Raw genomic sequence first — 26,044 nt, 5'->3', positions numbered from 1 at the left:
GGTGTGCAGATTGGCCCATGTATAACTGTTCTTATTCTTTGCATAAATGTGTACTGTAGAGATGACCTTAATACATTCAATTGAAAGGGTCTTTAAACAACCTACTTGTTATATAAAGGCTGATAATTACATTCTAATAATTTTGCCAAATCTTTTGGCATAATGATCCCCAAAAATTTGAAAGACTGTGTGTGCTATGCCCAGGGGCATCGACTTTCAATTTCTCGGTGGGCTATGGTAATATGAAAGTAATTGGGTTTTATCTATGTTGATCTTGTATCCTGACAGTTGACCATATTGTTCAAAGGATTGCATCAATTTAGGTAAAGAGTACGTTGGTTGCCCTAGATAGATCAAAATGTCATCTACATAACAAGCCAATTTATGCTCTGTCCCTTTAAAAGTAATTCCCCTGATATCTTCATTTTGTCTGATGTATTGAGCTAATGGTTCCAGATATAATGCGAAGAGTAGTGGTGACCATGCACAACCCTGTCTCGTGCCCCTTTCTAGGGTAAGACTATTTGATAAATATCCATTGATTTTAATCCTAGCAGTAGGATTGTCATATAGTGTCTGTATAGTTTTAATAATTGTCTTGGAAACCAAATCTATGTAAAACTCTGTAAAGAAAATTCCAATTAACCGAATCAAATGCTTTTTCAGCGTCCACACTTATCACTATTGCTTTGATTTTATTTTTTTGCATATGATCCATAATGTGAAGTGTCCTTCATATATTGTCTTGAGTCAGGCATTGTCGTATAAAACCTATCTGATCGTTACGTATCAGTATGGGTAGAAACTCCTCTAATTGTTTGGCCATGATGGAGGTAAATATGTATATATATGACATGGTAGAAATGATATGTCATCAAAATACACTTTAGTGATGCAGTTTGTTAACATTGAAAGTTGTTTTTTGATATGGACTAATACTTTTGATTTAATTCAATGAGAAGGTGGTTGTAATTGAAAAATTCATGGAAGGAAACGTGGAATTCTCAAAGCATATTAAAAAGGAGAAAGGCAAGGAAGAGATTGCTGGGCTTTCACAGAATTTTCTAAATCTTTGCTGACTAGAGATGATGTGCAAGATGACTGCGGAAGAGTAAACATGGAGCCCTTATTCAAGAAGAGCGTCTAGGATAAGCCAGGTAATTATAGACATAAGTCTAACATCAGTGGTAATGAAGTTATTGGGAGAAAAGTTCTGAGGGCCAAGATTAATCAAAGTTGTCTTGACTTTATTAGAGGGAAGATGCTTTCTGATCAATTTGATTATTAATTGAAATTTTCTATTAACATAGATGTGAGTGTAAACTGAAGGATAAATATGTAGAGACTCTTTGCAAAGTACTTAACCAAGACAGTCCTGTACCATATGATCAGAGGTTAATTGGGCTCTTGTATCCAAGAGTTTGGTTGTAAGGTAAGATTACTGCCGAAAAAAACGATATACACCATATACTCTATCTCAATTCATATATGGATCCTTGCCTGAGGCACAATCTGGATCTCAAACAAGATGGGAGAAACTAGCATTAAAAACTTTATTACCAAAGTCTTACCTTTGTAGTACCGTAGATTCCGGATTTTAAGCCGCTACTTTTTTCCCACATTTTGAACTGCTTTGAACTTTGCGGCCTTTAATACGGAGCGGCTAATGCATTATTTTTTTTCATGCCGCCTCGTAAACATTTTGCCTCGTAACAGTAGACCAATAAAATTGATGAGTAGTTCACAGAGGTCCAATGAAATTGTACGATAAATCAAGCGCACTTTCACAATTAAATTATTGTAAATCAGTCATTTGTACTCACCCTCATCAACATGGAAAACACTCGAAGAAAAGCATTGTGCTGCCTTTATGGCAGTTATTTAGTTTATAATATTTTCGCTTAGTAATTCATTTTCTAGTTAAAGTTAGAAGAGTTTTAACTATATTTGTTTTCTGTACTACATCGCGGGATGCTATGACGTCACACCCGTTTTCGCCGCGTCTTGTGGGATACCAGTTTGCGATAAACGGAAAGGAGGGGGGGAGCGGCGGAGCCAAAACGCTGCTTTTAAGTTAAAGGCGATCAATAACTTTTCCTGGTAGGCTGCAGTATATATATTTTTTACCAGTCGTTAGGAGATATTGGAATGTTGTTCAGTAAAGAAGTATACGCAACGTATATTTAAAAGTAGCCGCGTTACGGGCACGGTTCGAAAAAAAGCATTTGCAATATGTATTTGTTTTTGTTACCATATGGATTTAATTAAAAGTTAAAAAATCCTCACGTGTAATATCTTTCTGTGTAAATATCTCGTATTACAACGTGGGACACCTGCGGCCGAAAATCCGGTGCGGCCTAAAATCCGGTGCGGCCTTTACAAGTAAAAAATTGATTTTATTTCTAAAATTAGAGCCAGCGGCTTTTAATCAGGTGCGCTCTGTAGTCCGGAATCTACGGTAATTATATTAAAGGACAATAGATAAAATAGATAAAAGGACAATAGATATGCCTTGAGTTCCTGACTCCTTTATTTTATCTTTAGATATAAAAATGTTACTCAGCTTGAATCATCTGGATCTGGATGGGCTGTTGTAGTTCTTAGGCGTTCCCTGGGGGGAATAAAAAGGTTTTAAAAAAAAAAGAGCAGAGGGATAAAGACAACAATGACTTAGCATGAATTACATTATTCTATGATGCAGCATTTTTGTAGACAGGAGTCTTAAGAGTGCAATTTTAACATGGAGTTGTAAATCCAAGACCAGAAGCAAAATACTGTACATAAATAAAGCTGCAAACTTACTCCATATACTTGTTTCTCTCCAAGTTGTCAAGGGATCGCTGCGTTTTCGACTTGAAACATGAATTGTAAGTATTCACTGGTCTTGGATCATATTTCATGGGGTCATAGCGGCCAACACCAATATTATTCTGCACAAAATAAGATTACTGGTAGATTGGGAGTGGGAAGGCCACTCATTATAAAGCTCAATTTCCCCAATCCCAGCCACACTTATTTTATCCATTCTTTTTAAAAGTATTGACTATTTTAAGAAGTCCCATGATATAAGTCAGATATTTAAATATAACGTCATTCTTTGTCAATCATAAATTTGGTTCTTTACATCAGTGATGAAGTTGACACTGTCGCATATCCCCACTGTATTGTACATTGGGTGATGAGGTATACTCACTGTGGATCGTCTGACTGAAGCAGCATGGGATTCTATTTTTCCTTCAGCTCCTCCTACTTTATCCAAACTTGGGTGGAGGGGGTGCTGAAGGGGTAGCCATGGGCATCTGCATGGACTCCAGCTAGGTCTGCCTTTTCATTGGCCATGTAGAACAGTCCATGTTTGAAGCTTTCCCCAGCTCTTCCTCCACTACTTTGACAATTACATTGGTGCTGCCTTGTGCACCCATGCCGAGCTAGTCACTTTTATCAACTTTGCCTTTAACTTCCACCCTGCCTTTAAGTTCACTCGGGCCACCTCTGACATCTCCCTCTGCTTTCTCATCTCTCTGTCTCCATCTTTGGAGACAAACTGTCAACCAACGTCTTTTATAAACCCACCGATTCCCACAGTTATCCTGACTATACCTCTTCCCACCCCATCTCCTGTAAAAATGCTACTCCCTTCACTCAGTTCCTCTGTATCTGCCACATCTGTCCCCAGGAATTGGCTTTCCATTTCAGAACAGCAGAGATTCCTCCTCCTTCAAAGAATGGGGTTTCCTTCCTTCCACCATTGATGCTACCCTCCTCTACATCTCCTCCATTTCCCGAACATCTGTGCTCACCCCATCTTCCCATCGCCTTAACAACCCTTGCCCATCACCCCATCAGTCTCCGCATCCAACACCTCATCCTCTGCAACTTCCACCATCTCCAAAGAGATCCTACCACTAAACGTATTTCTACCTTCTCCACCCTCCCCCCCCTTTCCGCAGGGAATGCTCCCTCCACAATTCCTTTGTTCTCCACTTGTCCCTCCTCACTAATCTCCCTTCCGGCACTTATCCTTGCAAGCAGCCTAAGTACTGCACCTGCCCTTTCACCTTCTCCCTCACCTCATTTAGGGTAACCATACGGTCCTTACAGGTGAGACAATACCTCACCTGTGTATCTGCTGGGATTGTCTATTGTGTCCAGTGCTCCTGATGCGGTCTCCTCTATAGTGGTAAGACCCCTCGTAAATTTGGGGAACAGCCTCGTCGAACACTTCTGCTCCATCCGCCAAAAGTGCAACTTCCCAGTGGCCAAACATTTTAATTCTGATTCCCGTTACTGTTCTGACATGTGCCAAGATGAGGCCACGCTCAGAATGGAGGAGAAACACCGTCTATTCTGTCTGAGTAGCTTCCAACCTGATGGCATGAATATTGATTTCTCCTTCCAGCTTAAAAAAAACCTTTTCCCTCCCCCTTACCTCCTCCTCCATTACCCACTCTGGCCTTTAACCTCTTCTCACTTACCTATCACTTCTCCTTGGATTCCCGCCTTCCCTTTTTCCTATGGTCCACTATCCTCTTATCAGATTCCTTCTAATCCAGCCCTTTACCCACCTAGCTTCACCTATTACCTTCCAGCTAGCCTCCTTCCCCTACCCACCTTTTTTTCCCTGAGGTTTTCTTCCTTCCTTCCCAGTCCTGAAGAAAGGTTCAGGCCCGTAATGTCAACTGTTTATTCATTTCCATTGACGCTGCCTGAACTGCTGGATTCTTCCAGCATGTTGTGTGTGTCGCTTGGGATACTAGAGTCATTCAGCCAGAGGTATCAGCACATGAGAATGCACGTTCAAATTTGAACACAGCACGTCTGAAATAAAATACCATGAGCAGTAAGACTGATTATCAAACAAGTAGATTCTCATCAAAGATATATGAAAATCTATGGATGCTGGAAGTCTTGAACACACAAAATGCTGGAGGCACTAGGCAGGTCAGGCACCATCAATGGAGGGAAATAAACGGTCAACATCTTAGGGAGAGAGAGATCCTTATTCAGGACCTAATCTGATGTCAGGACAGTCTTCAAGCCTTTTATGGTTCACAAATGGCCTTTAGCAGTTGACTTCCCATAGATGGCCTATTTGTAGCTTCCAGACACTTAGTGTGATGAGCTGCCATTAACTGAAAATAATGAGCAAGATACTGACTTTTACCAACACTGTTTAACAAATAATCTGGATCAACCATTCAGCACTAGATTTGACATAGATGCTCCCAGACATTGGCAAAGTTGTTCCCACTAGAAAGGTGGGCTCGTAAAAATGGAGAGCTGTAACAGAGATTAGACAGGCAATAGTCTGACAAGCATGCAAATGTCATATCTTTCAGTCAAATATCTAGGCTCTTTCATCATCGACCTTGCTTGTGACTTACTCAGATAGTGGAGACATGACTAGAGGCAAGCAGGGTGTGGTTGGTGTCTTTTGGGAGAACTGTCAAAGATCAAGGCCCCCTGGCTGAAGTGGGTTGCTTGACTTCATGTTGTAAGTCCTGAATGTGAAAACCTCATTCTGCACAAGCCTCCAGTGAAACAGTCATACCAATTCTATCTGGGCAATAGACAACATTGTACATTTTAATGCAGTGTGACAAGATCTGAAGGATTATTCTAAAGTAGACTGTTCCTTTAATGAGAGAGGGAGCAAACAGTTTGTGTACTAATTCAGCAGCAGAGGGAGAGAGAAAATCTGAGTTGCCTTGGAAGCTGAAAGGTGAAGCTATATGATGGACAGCTTGTGTTCCGCACTTGGAGATATATACAAGGTCAGTTGACTTTTTAATCAGACACACAAGACACATGGCGCCAGAGGCAAGGAGGACACTGGTGAGCTTTGTGTACCCATGACAAAGGTGGGGTTTTTGCTCACAGTGTGGACAAAGGGGTGACCGGTGGGGAGCTATCAGTGTGTTTAACCCTGGTCTGGGGTTGATAACTCCACCACAGAAGACGGCATCCCCTTTTCTGTGGTCACAAGTTGGTGACTTATATTATTTAAATAAGTTTCGGGAGCAGGAGGGGGACGATGTTGGAGGATAAACCAAGACTCTAACTCTCTCTCTCCAACTATTCAAACCAAATTCCAGAACTGAACTGATTACTTACCATACCACCGTAAGACTGGATCACCTAATCGCCTGAGCTGGGGAAGCCTGGGAACCTTATTTACTCACATATACTCTGCTAACCTGTTTACTTTATCTCGCTTTTTATATTACTTTATTCACATAGTTACTAATAAAAATAGAGTTTATAATGGATGACTCAGACTCCAGGTTTGTCCATTTCTGCTGGTTCTTTTTAACCCGTTACGGGGTATGTAACATGCAGCATGAAAGTAATAGTCACTGCAATCCATGCAGTAAACATTGTTTTCTTGAATGAAAAAGGTGCTTTGGCATATTAGATGGTGCTCATAAAAGTTGTACCACATAATGAAGTTTTTGGTTTAGGCCTTTTAGACATAAGCACACCTTACTTTTCAATAGACCAGTCTTATTATTTAACTAAATCTGGTCAGTTCAGCATCTGAGCCCATCTCAAGCAAGATGATAAAACAGAACTGAAGTAGCCTGGAGAGAGGAGTACATAGGAAGTCCAGCAAACATCAGTGATCTAACCTTGTGCATGTCCAAAACAAAGTGCCTGGAGCTTCCAGCATGGGCAATAGGGCTATATACTAAACATTCTGTAGTACCAGAATACTGTCCCTCTGAAATATGTTTAACATGTTTCATCAAAGGTCTGGAAGAAGAGTGCAAATAACTATTGCAATTGTATAGCACGATTAATGGTAACAGCTAGGTGCGAATTTCTAGGCAATTTAAATTCTTTGCAAACTCTGGGGCTACAGGCTAACTGAGTATTTGACTTCTCTTGAAACATTGGAATTAAAATAGGAAGTCTCTGCGTATTGCAGTGTGGGGTAAAATAGCTGCGTGGATTTCACACTTACAGGGTTAAAGGTGAGCATTTTTATAGACGTACGTGCAGCCCGGCCCGTGGATGACAAAAAGGGAGGTGGATTTTGATTTTCTGGTCTGGGAAGTTGCTTCACATCGTAAAAGTCAGTGTTACCCTGTGGGTCAGAGTGTACAAAGTTATCAGCAAAACCATTTAATACTATTACAGCCAGGAATTGTAATAGAGTAGAAAACCCTGAGACTAACCACTGGTTGCTGAAACAGATTTGCTGACCCATAATATATTCTCTCCACTGGGGGAAATGGGTACTGTTTAGCTGTCCTGAATTTCCCATGATTTTTCTTCTCTGCATTCCTAAGGTCATCGGTAAATGATTTGATGTTATACATTCCGGGGCTGAGGTTCAGTGGCTTCTACAAGACACAAGCACAAGTTTCTTTGCCGGATTTATTCCAGGTTTTTCCCTATTGTGTCAATATCACTATGCATGACATGCCCACTTCTCTTTGCTGCTGTAAGCAGGAAGTACAGGAGCCTGAACACCAACACCTCAATGTTCAGCAAAAGCTTTGTCCCTTCTGCCATCAGGTTCTTGAAGTGACTCGTAAGACCTCAGTTCTACCTTGGACTATGTTTCCTTCAACTTGCCCTAATGTCGTTATCTTTCTTCTAATTGTGCTGTACAAGTTATGTCTAATTTATGTTAGCTTAAGCTTATGGATTTATGTTTGTATTACACTTAAAAAAGCTACTTCCACTGGCATTTCTACACTGAGATTGTATGCCTGTGCTTATAACCTGGAGACTGGTCACTTGCTTTCACCTGTATGAGCATCCGTGTAAGACACGTTTGTCACCTTGTGTAGCTGGACATATATTTTAACTTAAAATTGTTCTACAAGCCTGTAGTTTAAAGCTGCAAAGCATTAACCAGGTCAACAAGCTGATAAGTTTTCCAGAGTGTGTCAGAAATTATTATGTAGCGCCAAAACCAAAACAATTGCCATTGCTGGTGACCCTACAGATTTGTTATAGTTGCACGACGTGCCCTCACTCCAACAAATGATTGCTGCAAAAGTTGTGAATATGTATGTCAACCCTTTATTAGCAATTAACAAACATGCAATCTCTAAGTGATGAAACAAGTGTACCCAAGTGTAAGCGAAGCATATTGAGTGGTCGGCTAAAGATACGACCTCATCAGTCCCAAGCTATACAAACTGTAATGAAGAAAGCACATAGTGACTTGTTCCTTGCTTGTACTTTTACCACGCACCCACTCACTGTGCCACAATAAACATTATAAATGCGCAACACAGAACACAATGCAGATAGAGAACAGATACATGGCTCCTATATTATAGATAGTTCCCATCATTCCCTTGACAATTATAAATATGTGGAGAATTAACATACAAAAAGATCAAAGAGATAATCAGATTGTTCTTTTTTAGGTAAAAATAAAAACGGAAGAGTTTGCATAGATTTGCTAGGCAATTTGAAAAAAAAATCACCACCTTTTCAATGCTAATTTAGTCATAACTGCATGAAATAAAACCCATTTTAAGGATATTTTGATGGCCAGTTTTATGGTCAACTAGCTCAGCCTCAGCCCTCTCTTCACCCCATGGTAAATTTCTTCAGGAAGCACATTCCATGCTGCCAACTTACCAGGTCCACTTAAAGTGTGCTCAGCATTAGAAGTGGCTGATTCAAAACCCTTTAGGGGGAGGCGTGCCTAGATCACAGAGTACAGGTTAAGTGTGAAAGTTGTCCCTTATGTGTCTTAATACCCTCAGAAGTATGAATTTTATCAATGACAACACAGCTTGCCAAATTAGTAACAAAGCTTGGAATAGCAAGTGCTCTGCTAGAAACCACTCAGCATGAGGACGCAGCTGAGCATGACACAAGAAACAGCCTCTCCACTGTCTCTACATCTCACTGCCTCAGTAAAGCAGCCAGCATAATCCAAGACTTCGACCGGACACTTTCTCTTCTCCCCTCGGGCAGAATACACAGGCTTAATGACAGCTTCTACCAGACCCTTTCACACACCACTTTCAAAGACTTAAAGTGCATTTAATATCAAGGTTTGTACACAGAATACAATTCTGAGATTTTTTTCTTCCTGTAGGCAGCTACGAAACAAAGAAACACCATGGAACCTTTCAAGAAAACATCAAACACCCAACGCGCGAAAGAAATTGCACAAACAGCAAAACGTGAGCAAACAACACACAGGATATCAACATCAAACCACGAGTCTAATAGTATTAGATAGACTCTTAGTCTCACTGTCTACCTCATTATGATCTTGTACTTTATTATTTACCTGCACTGCATTTACTTTTGGGAACTTTTACATTTTATTCTGCATTGTTATTGTTTTATCTTATTCTAGCTTATACTGTGTAATGATTTGATCTGTAAAAACAGTATGGAAGACAAGCTTTTCACTGAATCTTGGTACATGTGACAATAATAATAAACCAATCCAAGGAATAGGAAACATTTGGAGGTGTTTGTACAGAGAAACCGCATACTCCAAGCTTGTTCTTACAACATAGCAACAAAAGGAAAAGGGCTATAAATTAAATATTGCTGTGTGCATTTACGATAGCATAGGTGCAATAAAAATTAAGTTTAGCATATGATTCCCAATTCATCTCCACATATCCTTGGACTGCTATTAAAGTTTACAGTAGCCTTTTTGTAAGATGTCTGCTTTTAATTAACACAGTTCATATTTCAGTTTTGAAGTGATGCTCCTCTTACTTTGGCATACCATGTTGACCCAATGTCTACCTGTGTGATTCTCTCTAACCTGCTGAACTTACCTGCTATGTATCTCAGTATCATATTTCCCAACACCTGAAAGGCCTGAGCCAAATGCCAGCTCCCCATGTCAACGTTGACCTGACTTACACCAATTATATCTGAGGATAAATTCAGGATTACCACATCTGTGGGGCCAGCCATTTCCTGCATGTAATTTGGCACTATTGAATTTATGTTTTCAGTGTTTTGACTCAGCATTTCACAGCTGAGTGTGCCCTTGGCTAACGTTGGTACCTTTCACTAGGTCTTATAACAAAGAACCAAAAACAACAGAGTGGATCTGCTTATTACTTGTAAGGAAGAGACCACCTTCTACTCCTCAGAATGGATGGCAGGCAGCTTCTGCAATACAGTTTACAAAGTTCATTTTTATGCAGTTCTTTGGCTGTTATTTTTTCTGGCTGAGTCAGCTCCCCCCTTAGCAGCTGCAGCCTGTTTCATTTCTATCCAAGGCTGTGCAATATACACAATAAACAATGATCAGGACATTACATGCCTCCTGTCACATACACACTTAGCATATAGCGAAGCACTCTAGGATTATACCAGTTCCATTGTATCACATTACAGGATTAAATACATAAAAACTTCAAAGTTTCAAATATATTTGCACACTGAGTGAGAGTACCAGAGAAAAGGAGTAAGAGGTGATTTTCAATTAAGCCTGACTTACCGTGGCATAATGGCCTGTTTTTATACTATCGCTTCTTTCAATGGTAAAGAGATCATAGGGGCCTCGCTTACTAACCACTCGTTGCAATAATTGGTCTAAGCCACTTCTAATATTGTAGGTATTTGGTGCTAAGTCACAACCCTAAAGAAAAGATATTAAAGGTGAATTAGTGAGAGTTTGGTATTGAGAGTCACCTAAAAGTGATTACCTGGAATGAATTTAAAGTGCCAACTGGATATTCCTCTGCACACTATTCATAACTTTAGTTGAGTTATGCATCAATGTAAAACAGTGGGCAAGAGAACATTAAACAATCCAAAAGCAAAATATTGTTAAAAACTGGAAATCCAAAATAAATGATAAAAGGTCATAGATCTGAAACATTAACTCTGCTTCCCTTTCTTGTATGCTGCCTGACCCAAATGAATATTTCCAATGTTCACTATTTTTAGCTAACATTGTCAACAGCATTTCCAGTTCACAGGTTCTGTGCTAACATATTCCATATTTCAATATTGCTGCCTAAGTATTAACTGGACGATGAGTGGATCTCCCACTCATTGTATACTCCACCCTTTTGCTTCTCCTCGGGAAGGAAGGGATGTCAATATGGGGACCGTTTGGATGGCATTCGCTGGAATTTAGAAATGGGAAGTGAGCTAAATGATTATACCAGTTCCTGAAGGGGATTGGTATGGGAGGTGCTAAGAACCTTTGCCTTCTCCAGCTGGGGCATAGTCTAAGGCTAAGGGATTAGCATTTAGGACTGAGGAGAAATGTCTTCATTCTGATGCTTAGTTTGCTTTTAGTAAATTCTTATTGTGACACAGGAAGCCACTCGTCTCTGCCAGAACCCAGCAGAGAAATCCCATCGGTCCCATTCCCCCTCCTTTTTTTTCCTATAGCCCACTAACTTATTCTCTCCATTAACTCTCCTTCGGTTCTTCCCACACTAGGGTAGCATGCTACATACACTAAATGTCATGAACAAATAGTCACCAATCTTTCTCAGCAGGCACCAACAGCATTCAGCTTCTCCTAAGCAAGATACTCCATTTGTTCTCTCTATCTTGCCTCAGGACTCACACTACCAGGTTCAGGAGCAGTTATTACCTCTCAACCATCAGGCTCTTGAACCAGTGGGGGTAACTTGACTCAACTTCACTTGCCCCATTGCCAAACTATTCCCACAACCTATGGACTGACTTTCAAGGACTCTTCATCTCATGTTCTCTATACTTATTGCTTATTTATTTTTTACTTGTAGTTTGTTGTCTTTTGCACACTGGTTGTCTGTCCTGTTGGGTGTGGTCTTTCATTGATTCTATAGCTATTGAGTTGTATGCAAGAGAATGAATGTCAAGTTTATGTACTTTGATAATACACACACTTTGAGCTTTGACTCTACAACCTAAAGCACTATCATTTTCTAACTTCTCCAAGTGCTAAAAAAAAAGTTTATCAACCTGCAGTATGTTCTCTGTGTTTTTTCACCATGTATTTGGGAGAGATAATGAGAATGAGGGTAGAATAATAAACAGGTGATGAATGTAGAATAAGTGTAAATGGATGGTTGATGGCCATTGTGAACATAGTAGACTGAAGGGGTTGTTTTCATGCTATACCTCTCTGTGACTTTATACTGCTGCCAATTGATCGATCAGCATATATTTGGACTGCTGGTGGAAATTGGAATGCCTGTGGGAAACCAACAGGGAGAACATGCAACCCAACATCAGGATCACATCTGGGCTCCCAGAGTTGTGAGGCAGCAAAACTGACAGCTACGATATTATTGCCAACTTTAGATTTCCCTAATCTGGAGAGGTGTGGAAATTCAGAACTTAGAATAGTCAAGGGTGAGATAAACAGGCTTTTGGACACAAAGATCCAACAACATGATGATTAGGCAACTGAATGGCAAAGATATGGAAACAGCCATTAATCAGTAGTTTAGCCTGGGGCACAGGGCAATATAACTTACTTCCCAGGCCAATCAGGCTTAGTGACCTCATTTCTGTTAGTGGCTGTGCTCGATTTTAATTTATTTTCCACAGAAATTAGTTTGTTTTTTATTATTACAACTCAATGTCCTCTGTTTTTCTGAATAGATTGACATGATTGGCTGTCCGTTGTGAACCAGACCTCCCACCCACTCCAATTATTTTGGCTGAGGCAACATCAATAAATTTTCTATTAAAGAATACAACAGGATGGCACATTTACTATTGCTTGAGGAGATCGGCTCTTGGCACTGCTTGAATCCATCAGTCCCCGTAACCCAGCGGATTTCCGAGCTTTCTCCTCCAATGCTGCAGCTGGGATTCCTCCTTTTCCGTATGATCCAGGACCTGGGCTGGCAATCTGGAAAAATAAAGCAGTCAAAACAACTTCATCTTCTTTCAACGATCTGATTTTGTAAGGATTCACTTGTTTTGATCTTCGGGTATAAAATAAATAAATAGTGAAATTTCTCTGCCCAGTGGGCTAACACCTTCACAAACAACTGAGATGTGAAATAATGGTCTAAAATATAAGTATTAGCAACATTCTTTGCCGATATTAAACACGACAAGTTCAACCTTTTCTGAAGTATTGTGCAGTACATGTGGTTGTACTTTTGACTAAATACAGAGTCTTAGCTTGACTCTCTATAACCCTTTGCAGACTATCCAAGGAGATTTGTGGAATGACAATATGAAGGGTGGTTTCATGAGACTGGTATGAACAGTCAGTTGATGAGAGCTAGCCTACAATGTAAAACCATGCGAAGAAACCTCCTGCAAGATGTCCAAGGAAACCACAGAACAGATCATGACAGCAACACACTGCTGGAGGAACTCAGCAGGTCAGGCTGCATCTATAGAAAAGGGTACAGTCAACGTTTTCGGTCGAGAACCTTCATCAGGACTGGAAAAAAGATGAGGAGTCGGAGTAAAAAAGTGGTGGGAGGGGTGGAACAACCACAAGGTGATAGGGGGAAATCGGGAGGAGGGGCAGGGGTGAAGTAAAGAGCTGAGATGTTGATTGGTGAAAGAGATACAGGGGGAGTTTGATAGGACTGGACAGAAGGCCATGGAAGAAAGAAAAAGGGGAGGAGTACCAGAAGGAGGTGATAGACAGATAAGGTGAGAGGGGGAAATGGGAATGGGGAATGGTGAAGGAGGGGGAGGAGGCATTACTGAAAGTTCGAGAACTCAAAGTTCCTGCCATCAGGTTGGAGGCAACCCAGACAGAATATAAGGTGTTGCTCCTCCAACCTGAGTGTGGCCTCATTGAGACAGTAGTGGAGGCCTTGGACTGACATATCGGAATAGGAATGGGAATCAAAATGGGTGGCCACTGGGAGATCATGACAGCCATCCTTTATTGCATCACCACACAGTCAATACTAGAAACTTCTTGTTTTGTTTCCATGAATTAACTTAATCATTTGAAAATGTGTAACCAACTTTGCTCAAAAATATAAAGCTATGAACCCTTACATTTTTTTGTTTTTTAAATCGTTCTTCTCTAGAGTCAAAAGTACCTCTGCTTCCAGCATTCTTCTTTGCAAGTAAGTCAAGAAAATTAGGGATCTCGTATTTACCTGGGCCTCGATCCATCTGCTGCAATTAAAAAATACAACAATGAACTACTTCCCCATTCAGACAGACTTCTATGCACATTTCACTGTCCATAATTAGATTATTTTATAAGTGAAGCAATCAATCCAAATGTTCAAATATCCAAGTTGTTTTATACAGGGTAAAGGGAGTCATGCTGGAAAAAAGGAATACATATTTCAACATTGTTCCTTCCAGAAAATGTGGCAAACATTTTTGTGCCTCTCACAGATTAACTCTTGTCATTTTCGAATTTCCCCAACCTTTAGAAAAGCAAATCTAACTGGAAATTGATGAATAGATCAGAGAATGAATAATACCTGAAGAAATACCCATGTCACCTCCCCATACATTACAATGTCCAGCTAGACAACAGCAATAATAGAGGTAGTAACAAGATACACTCCCATAATTTTTCCTGTACTCCTTGTGTTAGTTTTTTCAGGAAACAACAAACTGCACGATGCTTTCTGTAAACAAGAAATGGACCATTTCGACATATTTTAAATTATAATTGTTGATTTTAACCAGGCCTGTTTGAAGAAAACCCTACCCAATTATCACTAGCACATAACTTGTTGCACCAGAGGTCCCAACACACTAGACCACTGCTACACTACAATAAGGAATCCCTATTGTTCCTCACCGAGACCGCACTTTGACAAGACAGATCATTTGGCAGTACTCCTGCTACCTGCATACAGACAGAACCTAAAGAGCAAGACTCCAGAGATCAAGACACCTAAGAGGTGGTTATGGGAGGCTGAGGAATGGTTACAGGATCGCCTTGAGTCAGTGGACTTGGCCGTGTTCAATAACTCATCTAAGGTCTTGCGTGACTACACCAGGGTCATTACAGACTTTATTAAAACAGCTGTGGATGAGTGTGTCCCCACAAAATCATTCAGGGTCTTCCTCAATCAGGAGCCTTGGATGAACAATGAAATCCAGAACCTGCTGAGAGTCTGATCAGAGGCATTCAAGTCTGGAAATCAAGAATGATACGAGAGGTGCAGGTGTGATCTCCAGAAAACCATCTCTCAGGCAAAGTGGAGATTCCAGACTAGACTGGAATCAAGGTTTGCTCCACAGCTGTGGCAAGGTTTGAATGCCACAATCTCCTACAAATCTAAATCTTGCAACATCGGGGACAGCAGAGTTTCATTTCCAGATGAGCTCAATGACTTCTATGCTCACCTTGATCACCAGAACAAGGAGGAACCATCGCACACCCCCATTCCTCCCGATGATCCTTTGGTCTCAGTTCCTGAAGATGACGTATGGGCTGCCTTCAAAAGAGTGAATGCAAGCAAAGCATCCAGTCTGGATGGAGTATCTGGCTGGGTATTGAAGATCTATGCTGACCAACTAGCTGGTGTATTCATGGATATCTTCAACCTCTCGCTGTGGCAGTGTGTGGTACCCACCTACTTCAAGCAGGCTTAATCGTATTGGAGCCCAAGAAGAGCGAGCTAACCTGTGCACATGACTATCGCCCAGAGGCACTTAAATCCACAGTGACGAAGCATCTTGAGAAGCTGGTGTTGAAACACATCAGCTCCTGTCCAAATGGCAACTTGGACCTGCTCCAATTCACCTACTGAAGCAACAGGTCTACAGCAGATACCAGATGCTGTCCAGATGTTCACACAACCCTGGAACATCTGGACAGCAATGATGCATACATCAGGATGCTCATTGTCACAGCTCAGCATTTAACACCATCATCCCCTCAAAACTAATCAGTAAACTCCAAGTCCTTGGCTTCAATACCCCCTTGTGCAATTGGATCCTTGATTTCCTCACTCATGGACACCAGTCAGGTTGGAGTGGTAAAACATCTCGTAGAAACATAGAAAATCTACAGCACAATACAGGCCCTTCAGCCCACAAAGCTGTACCGAACATGTCCTTACCTTGCCCAGGGTTACCCATAGCCCTCTATTTGTCTAATCTCCTCCACAATTTCCATCAGCACAGGAGCACCACAGGGATGTGTACATAGTCCCCTGTTCTACTCACTTTACACCTTTGACTGTATGGCTAAATACAACTCCAAAGCCATATATATGTTTGCTGATGACACCATTGTTGTGGGCTGTATCAATGGTGGTGATGAATCAGCATACAGGAGGGAGAATGAAAATTTGGCTGAGTGGTGTAATAGCAACAACCTCTCACTCAATGTCAATAAGACCAAGGAACTGATTGTAGACTTCAGGAGTAGGAAACCAGAGGTCCATGAGCCAGTAATCATCAGAGGGTCAGGAAATTTAAATTCCTGGGTGTCACTATCTCAGAGGACCTGTCCTGGACCCATCATGTAAATATTACTGTGAAGAAAGCATGACAGTACTTCTACTTCCTCAGGAGTCTGTGGAAATTCAGCATGTCTGTGGAAACCTCGGCAAACTTCTACAGATGTGTGGTGGAAAGTGTGCTGACTGGCTGCATTACGGCCTGGTATGGGAACATCAATGTCTTTGAGCGGAAAATCCTACAAAAGGTAGTGGATTTTTCCCAGTACCTCACAAGTAAAACCCTCCCAACCATTGAGCACATCTGCATGAAACACTGCCGTAGAAAAGCAGCATCCATCATCAAAGATACTCACCACCCAGGCCCTGCAATTTTCTTGCTGTTGCCATCAGGTACAAAGTACAAACAAGAGAAAATCTGCAGATGCTGGAAATCCAAGGTAGAAGGTACAGGTGTCTCAGAACTCACACCACCAACAGTTACTACCCCTCAACCATCAGTGTTGAACAAAAGAGGATAGCTACACTCATTTAAGGACTCTTATTTTGTTATTTCATGCTCATTATTTATTGTTATCTATTTATTTCTGCTTTGCACAGTTGTTTACCATTTACAGTTCTAGATGTTTACAGTTATTGTTCTATAGATTTGCTAAGAATGCCCACAGAAAAAGAATCTCACGATTGTAGTCTGATAATAAATTTTACTTTGAACTTTTAAACTTTGTACTTTGATGTCTTTCGCATCTCACTCCTCTCCCCCACTCATCTCACTGCCCATTGAAAAATGGTGCATTTTCTGAGCTAATTGTAACATTGAATTTGATATAGATTTGAAGATTAAACTACCCAAATTCATTTTAAGTAGAAGCCATATAATTATTAGGGGACCAGAGCTGACTGGTCTTAGCAGAGTTGGAATTCTACTTTGCTGTACCATCCAGATTCCATAGGATGAAACTGAAGAGGGTAACATAGGAAATAGCAAACAATAGAAAATCTGCTGATGCTGGAAATCCAAACAACACACTCAAAATGCTGGGGGAACCCAGCAGGCCAGGCAGCAGCTATGGAAAAGAGTACAGTCGATGTTTTGGGCTGAGATCCCTCAGCAAAACAGGAAGTAGTGAATGTTTTAAAAAACTGTCATTGAGTGGATGTCACTGCTAATGCCACTCAAACCCATAAATGCACAGTGGAGAGTATCCTAACTCGTTGTATCACAACCTGGTATAGAACTGAAACAACTGCAGAAAATGGTGGATATGACACAGTCCATCACCATTAAAGCCCTCCCCACCACTAAGCACATTTACAAGGAGCACTGCTACAAGAAAGCAGCATCCATCATCAAGGACCTCCACAATCCAGGCCATGTTCTCTCGCACTACTATCTTTGGGAAAGGTACTGGTGCCTTGGGTCCCACACCACCAGGTTCAGGTACAGTTATAACCATTCAACATCAGGCTCCTGAACCAGTGTGGATAACTTCACTCACCTCAATTCTGAAATGACGCCACAACCTATGGACTCACTTTCAGGAACTCTACAACTCGTTCTCAGTATTATTTATTTTTTATTTGCATATTTTGTCTTCTTTTGCACATTTATTATTTGTCCGTTTTTGTTTACGTATGTTTTTTTAATAAATTCTATGGTATTTCTTTATTTTCCTGTAAACATCTGCAAGAAAATGAATCTCAATGTAGTATATGGTGACATTTACTTACTTTGATAAGAAATTTACTTTGACATTGACTAATGCCGGCATTTATTGTCCATTGCTAAGTGCCCTGGAGCTGAGGAGTAGTTAAGAGACAAACACATTGATGGGTCTGAAGTTGTATGTGTCAAAACCAGGTGTAAACTTGATGGGTTTTTCAATCAATCCAGTAGTTTCATCATTTCTATTACCAATACTATATGGTATCTATTTATTTAATTATTTTTTATGTAAGCTGCTCAGCCACCATCATTTGTTTCGAAACCCTTCACCAGGATCCAGAGTCCAGGCTGGATGCTGTTCCAATAACTTTATAACTATGCCTCCTGTACCTTTGCCATTTTATAGATATTGAAGTGGGAACTTGTGCTGTAGGGAAAGTGAGATCCAAACATGCTGGTTAAATATTGCACCAACCACCCAGGTGCACCCTGTTCTCATTGCTACCATCAGGAAGAAGGTACAGACGCCTGAAAGCACACACACAACGATTCAAGAACAGTTTCTTCCCCTCTGCCATCCGATTTCTGAATGGACAGTGAACCCATGAACAGCACCTCACTACTTTTTATTTCTTATTTTGCACTACTTATTTAACTAATAACTATAATTCACAGTTTTTCTGTTATTATGTATTGCATTGTACTGCTGCCACAAAGACAACAAATTTCAAGACATTTACGAGATATTAATAATCTAGCAATAAGCAGAAATTTTTTTCTGATTCAATGTAACTGGTTTCCCAATTAACTCTCACCCTAGGCCTCCATACCATGTTCCATTGTTCAACTCCTAAAAGCCCATAAGGCATTATTCTTAAATTCTAACTGTAAATACTATGTGGAGATTTGTGACATATATGATTATATGATATATATGTACAATGTCTGAAATACATCTTATGGAAGTGTTTGCTTGATGATGAACTTCAATAAAAAAATTACAAAAAATAATTCTAACTGAAATGAAAGCTTTGTTATCTGACATTATATAATTTGGCAAGCTGGCACCCCCAGCATTTCAGTAATATCTCAATACAGTCTTTATCCTCCAGTAACACACAAATTAATGGAGGAAGTCAGTCAGCATCGACAGAGGGAAATGCACAGTTAACGTTTTGGCCCAGTCCTTGTGAAGAGCTCAACCAGAATTGTCACTGTTCACTTCCTTCTATTGATGCTGCACTTAACCAGAAATCAAAAGTCAAAAGAGTTGCCTCCAGTTTTTGTTAGGTGCTTATCCCTGTTTTTAATTTCAAAACAGAATAAACAAAAGTCAGCTGAAAATCATTTAAAAAAAAAGGTTACTTACTAAGAACTTCTCTCTTAATTTTTGTTCTTTATAAAATAACTGTGGTGTTTGAGCGAAACGCTCTACGTCACATTCCCTTGTCCATCCCGGCCCTGATGAATTTTCAGCAATAGACTTAGCACTGAAGTCTCCTGTGTCCACATTATAGTATCCAGGCCCTAACCTTCTTTCCTGAAAGACAATTTCATTATTAGCAACTTGCACAAAAACAATATATTTATATTGGTGCTCTAACATAGGATGGAGACAAAATTTGTTACTGATCTTGGCTGTGCTCTGGGGCTGTCATGTTTGATAGAGTTATCTCTGCCAGTCTTCTCACTGTGGGAATTATCAAAGAGCAAGTCAACACACACATGGGTCCATCCCTTAGCATAAGTGCATGTAAAATAGGATTTGGTCCAAATCTTAGGCAATTTCATTCATTTCTCATTGTTGAAACCTCACTAAGAAGGACATAGAACATCGAAAGTAGGGCTTGGAGATGCAAAGGGTTATAGAGTCATAGAGCACAGAGCACTACAGCAGTGAAACAGGCCTTTCAGCCGTGCTCTCAGAGCTATGAAATCTCTCAGCATTTAGATAGCGCGTTTCTCCAATATTTATTCAGTGAAAATAGACAATTTCATATCTTCCCAGAACTGCTAGATCATTGCCCATTCATTTAACTACCTACCTCAATCCGTAGTCTCCTCTCTTTCCTGTCTTTGTGTTATCAACTATTTGCAACAGTGTACTACATTATTTGACACAACCTACCAACCCTGGCTGGCTGAGAGAAAACAATATTCACCCCACAGCAATATGTTACTTGCACAATGAGCTTTTATTTACCGCCTTCAGCTTTGGGGCAGAACCTTATCAAATACTTCCAGGAGATCCACCTGGTTCTCTTTATTCATAACATATTACCTGTTAAAAGAACTTCAATAAATTGGTCGTACATGATTTTTCTTTCACAATGACTTTGCCTAATTACCTTGAATTTTTTGTAAGTACCCTGTTATATTGTTAACTATAGTCTCTAGTAGTTTCCATTTGACATCTTAATAGGCCCACAGTTTCCTGCTTCTGTCTCTCCCAATTTTGAATCCACTTAATACTATCCAATCCACAGAACCCTTCCCAAATCCAGAGAATTTTGGAAAATTAAAACCAATGGATCAGCGATCTCAGTTAATTCTTTTAAGACCCCATCATGCAGTCCATCAGGATCCAAAGAATTATCAACCCAAAGCACCAACAATTTTCCTGATTGTTGATCCATATTCCTGATAACTACTTTTCCTTGGTTCCTGCTTTCTTTCCAGTTCCCAATTTATAACTGTTTCTTGGATGTTACTTACAGTGAAGAATAGTGTAAAATATCTATTTAATTCATCTCCCATTGCCTTGTCTCAGTGAGATGTTTCACTGCTACCTTCTCAAAGGCTAAGGGGGAAGGGCAATAAATACCGGCCTAGTTAGTGGTGTCTCATCTTGTAAGAGAGAAATAAAGAAAATTTATTATAAGCTTCAAGACCTGCTCAAAAATAACTGAGGACTTTCCATTTAATTTTTTCTTAGTTTCATTTTGCAAATAGTTATTTACTTTTAAAAGCTTCACTGAATATACTGATAAATGCTGTTAATTAGCTTGTCTGCTGACAATGTTCGTCACTGTGCAACAGGCCATCAGTTTATACTTGAACAAAACTCTGATATTTCCCTTTGGTGTAGTCAGTTGTACCTTTGTGTCTGCTTTCTTCTTACAAGACACTGCTGAGATATGGAATTTACCTATTATGAATGCAAGAAGATGAATCTTAGGGTAGTACAAGGTGACATATACTGTATGTACTTCAATTATAGGTTTACTTTGAACTTTGAAATGCGCAAAATAATTACTGTTCCAATTGAATGTCCAGTCATATGTGCTTCTGCCTCTCTACTGACCAATGATCCAATTATGATACCACTTCAACTCACCTGTTCTTCAGTTGCCCTCCTATCATAAGGCAGTTCAGTGTAAGAACCTTGCTTCTTTTTATCTGGATGAACACCACACACATCAAACCTGAAACGGCATCACAAAAACAACCTAGTCTTGCTTTATCAGATATACAAAAAACAATGATGTTGACGCAAATTGAGTCAATCAGGCTATTTAAATATTCAGACTCTACCAGATCATATTTATTTGTACAGAGTGGCATGGTAGTTGTAAGGTGTAAAGTTGGGGTTCAATTCCTGCCACTGTTTGTACGGAGTTTGTAAGTTTTCCCGAAGACTGAGTGGTTTCCCCCGGATGCTCCGGTTTCCTTTCCCATTCCAAAGTTGTACACGTTAGTAATTGTGATCGTGCTATGTTGGCCTAGGAAACCTAGTGACACTTACAGGCTTCCCCCAGCACATCTCTGATGCAAGCAATACATTTCACTATATGCTTCGATGTATATGTAACAAATAAAGCTATTTTTTTCTTTTACTTTAAAGATATAAAATATAGACAATATAGGTTTAAGTTTATTACAATCAAATGCAAAAGGCTCATAATACACCTGAACTAAATTGGCGTCCCTCATCAGCGAAGGGTACATTGAACTAGAGAATAATAATCTAACTGTAAATTAGAGTGCTGGTATTTTCTGAAGAAAATAGAGTCAATATGTAAAGAATTAAAATTTAGCACTATTTCAACATATTTGTTTTCACGAAGATTATTTTTGATTGAGAGAATCAGAGACAAATTTCTAATTTTTCAATAAGCTCCATTTCTCCTGGAGGATGATGGGAAATAAGGATAGGAAGTGTCTAGTTGTGACACTTGACAGAACCAATGGACCAGCTGGTCTTTGTAATTCACCGATGTGCATTTATACATCCTATAAAACATCATCCCTATTCTCTCTTAGAAGTGTTGTTTCCATTGCTAGGAGACATATCCATGGGAGTTATTCTTCTCCTGGTATTAGTTGGCAAGTTTATAGCCGTAAGTTCATAAAGCATGAAACTGAGCCACAACAACCACCAAGTTCCATTTACACCATTCCAACTTCCTTCCCCCATTCTCCCATTAGCTCTTCCAGTTTCTGCCACTTACCTACACATTAGGGGAAATTTATAGTGGTTAATTAACTTACAAACCTAAGCACCCAAGGGAAATACAAGCATTGCAGGGAGAACACACAAAAGCCAAACAAACAGCACTGGAGCTCCGGATTGGGCTGTGGGGTAGCAGCACTACTAGCTGCAATACTGTGCATCTCTTACCTGGGTTTGAGTTCCCGCAGCGAGTATTGGCAAGAGCTGTTAAGGAAGGCAGGCAGATTTGAACCTATTAAGTTCAACAAGACTAGCCCTGAGCTGTGAGCTCATGAGTTTTCTGTTCTTCATGAATTAACTAAGTTATAGCCCAAATTTGCTGAGGCATTAGGAGAATCAGAAAAACATGTCTAAAACCAAATTGCACAGCAGCCAATATTCAGTGGCTAAAATTCAATCTCTTTCAAAGTAGATCACGCAATCGATCAATTCTGGATGAAAGCACACCAGTTATAAATTGGGCAGGTCACCTCTGTGTGCAGTTACATTAGCACACAACAGTTTCCTAGAGTCCATGCACCCAGAGTGATGTCACTATTCCTGCACCACAAACTTCCATTTTCTTTCATGTAATTGGAACCCAAAGATTCATTCTGTGATCAGCATGGAAGAGTCTCACACAGATAAGGAGCACATTGACTTAGTTGTTGGGTTTCTCCCAAATGAACAAGACATTCTGTTGATACTAGGAGTCCTGACTAGGCAGCCTCAGAATTCAGTGTATCTTTTAGTAACACAGCAACCAGGTGGAAACACTTCCAAAATCAAGCAAACACAGTCAACGGCATCCTGTACCACCCCCAGACAGAAGGTGAAAAATCATTTATTTTCTTCGAATAGAACACCTCATTAATCTCAATTATACAGTGAGAATTGAAAACTGCTATGTCTTCGTCTCCTGACAGGCTAAACCTAAGTTTAATAAATTTAAGTTTATTGCCTTTGTCAATTTAACGGCCATTGGCAATGCAATTCTCGCCCTGTTCTCAGGTTGCAACTAGGGCATCAGCACATGCCTCTAATATATTGGTCCTCACAAAAATCAGTTAGGAAAATATCTCTAAATTCCCAGGGTGAATATTATCCCCCGATGAGAGTCTTTATCCCTTCAGTACATCCTCCTTTTTCAATTTACTTCCTCTTATTCTTCTAAAAATGTTGTATTGGATAGGGAATGTCTGCTAATGGATCTATGATTGGGAACAACTGGTTGATGCAAAGGCCTTGGAATTAAAACAAAATATTTTGCACAATCACAACGCTCCCTAATGCAAATAGAACGGATCAAAAACTTGCTGAATAGTACATCAGCCTGAAGAAAACAATTATCAAATGACGTGTAGGTCATTGATGATCTCTTTAAATTACATTGGTGTGGTACGAGCCTTTGGCTGTGCAACATTAAAATTGGTGTGTAGAGCCAGAGCAACGTTGCGGACTGATTTGCCTGCAACAGTGCACAGCCAATCCACAACTCATGGACAATCACACGTATAACATGCATGACAAAATGCTTTTGTTCTACTGCAAGTGCACCCAATAAAATAAATCTCAGTGTAGTATATGGTGACATATACTGTACATACTTTGATAATAAACTTACTTTGAACTTTGATTATTAATGTAATAGAGCTGGGCTAGATACCCCTTAAATATTGTACTGACTGAAAACCGCCAGATTCATGAACAAAACTTGGAGATTTCTGGACACCCAATTGATAACAAATACTGTTTTAAAAGCACACTAAATTCAAGATAAGTACGAGTTATTGCTAATTATGGAAGACAATTTCTGCTTATTGCTAGATTATTACTACAGCAATGTCATGAGCAAACACATGGATTTCCTGAAGTATTTTTTATACCTTGACCAGCATTTTCTATCCTGGTCATTTACTATAGGTAAAACATTCAGCCATGCTAAGAGGCAGAGTAAGTGCATACTACTCCATTTCCTTAAAATGTTTTTGTAAACCCTTCCAATGGTCATTACTGCAGACAATTTGCATTATGTATGATTAACAGAACAGGGCTGTTCCATTCAACTGGAAACACAGGAAGTAACAAGGTGAGTGCTACAGCAAGGTGGAGAGTCAGGTCCAGTGGAGGCACCATGAACTCTCGTGACAGAGGACTTCCTTTCTGACTTTCATTACTGCTATTTCAGTGATTTGCTTTGGCGGGATCATGTAGAGGTTCACACATGGAACTTGGGAAAGAAGAGCAGAAACTTAGAACCAACAGCACGTTGAAGGGAGGTGCAGTAGAGGTAAAATAGCCGTTTGCAAGGACTAAGGAACTAAGAGTGGGAATCTGGGGGAGATGAGGTGATGATGGCAGATTGAAAAATGAAGACAGATGGAGTATATATTGTCAGTCTAAGAGCTCTTCAATGTGATTTGAGTGCTCAGAGGTTTAGTAGGGAAAATGGTGACTCTGCTCAGTGAGAGGGCATAAGGGAAACTATACAATGTAGTCTTTAGCTGGGCTGCTCCCATTACCAGGCAATATTATGATGTGTAGGTGTGTGTCGAGCCCTCCCAACCATTGAGCACATCTGCAAGGAGCACAGGAAAGTAGCGTGTATTATCACGGGCCCCCAACATCTGGGCCATTTTCTCTTCTCGCTGCTACTATCAGGAAGGAGGTACAGAAACCTCAGGACCCACACCACCAAGTTCAAAAAGAGTTAATACTCCTCATCCACGAGGCTCTTGAATCAAAAGGGATAACTTCACTCACCCGGCACTGAACTGTTCCCACAACCTATGGACTCTTCATCTCATGATGTCGATATTTATTGCTCGTTTATTATTATCTTGGGGTTTTTTCTTGCGTTTTTGGATTTGCAGTTTGTTGTCTTTTACACATTAGTGTTTGCCCGTCTTGTGGGCAGTTTTTCGGTGACTCTATTGTGTATCTTTATATTTACTAAGAATGCCCACAAGAAAATGAATCTCGGAGTTGTACATGGTGACATGTACTTCGACAATTAATTTACAATAAACGTTGATACATGGGCCATTTTGAGTGAGTGAGGCTCTCTTATCCTCCCCCACTTGATCACATTATGTGAGGACTTGATGAGGTTCCCATCCTCCATGTATGTTCTGTAACCCCACCGCCCCCTGCCATTTACAACGCGTTACTTCACCTGTTAGCCGAGATTAGATAAGCACTATCATAGTTCCGGTACTTTCCTTTTGTTCATTTGCCTCCCACTCACTCACCTAGCTTTCTGAGTTCCAAATGGAGCTCCCTGAAATTGTTTCAGGGCCATTGAGCGTCGGACGCGGGCACTTTCCAGGCGGAACTGAATTTAGCAGCCGGTTAAATTCAGGCTGCCATTGAAGAGCCAAGCCTGCGCCGCGCCTCCTAGCAACCAGGAACGCGCGTTATTGGCGCGCACGGTGACGATCGGGCAGCTTGTAAACTAATAACCAGCACTAGAGTGCTTCGTCAAATGGTATCGTATTAACCAGCAAAAGAGATGGGAATCCAAAGGAAGAGAAAAAGCCATCTCCAGTTTACAGCTATCCAAACTTGCCATGAAGTTTAAGCAAGATCTGAAGACCGAGTACTCTATGTTGTTTCGGTTATCGAGCGAATCCACGG

General features: G+C 40.3%; 1 protein-coding gene and 1 long non-coding RNA gene across 2 annotated transcripts; one reads left to right on the top strand and one right to left on the bottom strand.

The window, feature by feature from the left end:
- Positions 1-340: 340 nt before the first annotated feature.
- Positions 341-13,462, top strand: LOC140736866 (uncharacterized). Its single transcript, XR_012101014.1, has 3 exons — positions 341-1,157; positions 2,827-9,158; positions 12,559-13,462. It is a non-coding gene; the product is annotated as an uncharacterized lncRNA (long non-coding RNA).
- On the bottom strand, positions 2,492-25,783 carry LOC140736865 (ciliary microtubule-associated protein 2-like). The gene is made up of 10 exons (XM_073062865.1): positions 25,660-25,783; positions 21,314-21,401; positions 19,346-19,516; positions 13,933-14,055; positions 12,674-12,811; positions 10,448-10,588; positions 7,179-7,346; positions 6,965-7,087; positions 2,803-2,930; positions 2,492-2,611 (listed from the first exon to the last, which is right to left on the bottom strand). The coding sequence occupies exons 1-10, from the start codon at positions 25,707-25,709 to the stop codon at positions 2,560-2,562; spliced, it is 1,182 nt and encodes a 393-aa protein (XP_072918966.1). The 5' UTR covers positions 25,710-25,783; the 3' UTR covers positions 2,492-2,559.
- Between the last annotated feature and the right edge of the window lie 261 nt (positions 25,784-26,044).

The sequence above is a fragment of the Hemitrygon akajei genome, chromosome 12 (genome assembly GCF_048418815.1).
Source record: "Hemitrygon akajei chromosome 12, sHemAka1.3, whole genome shotgun sequence".
NCBI lineage: Eukaryota > Metazoa > Chordata > Chondrichthyes > Myliobatiformes > Dasyatidae > Hemitrygon > Hemitrygon akajei.
This window is presented reverse-complemented; position numbering and strand designations above follow the sequence as displayed.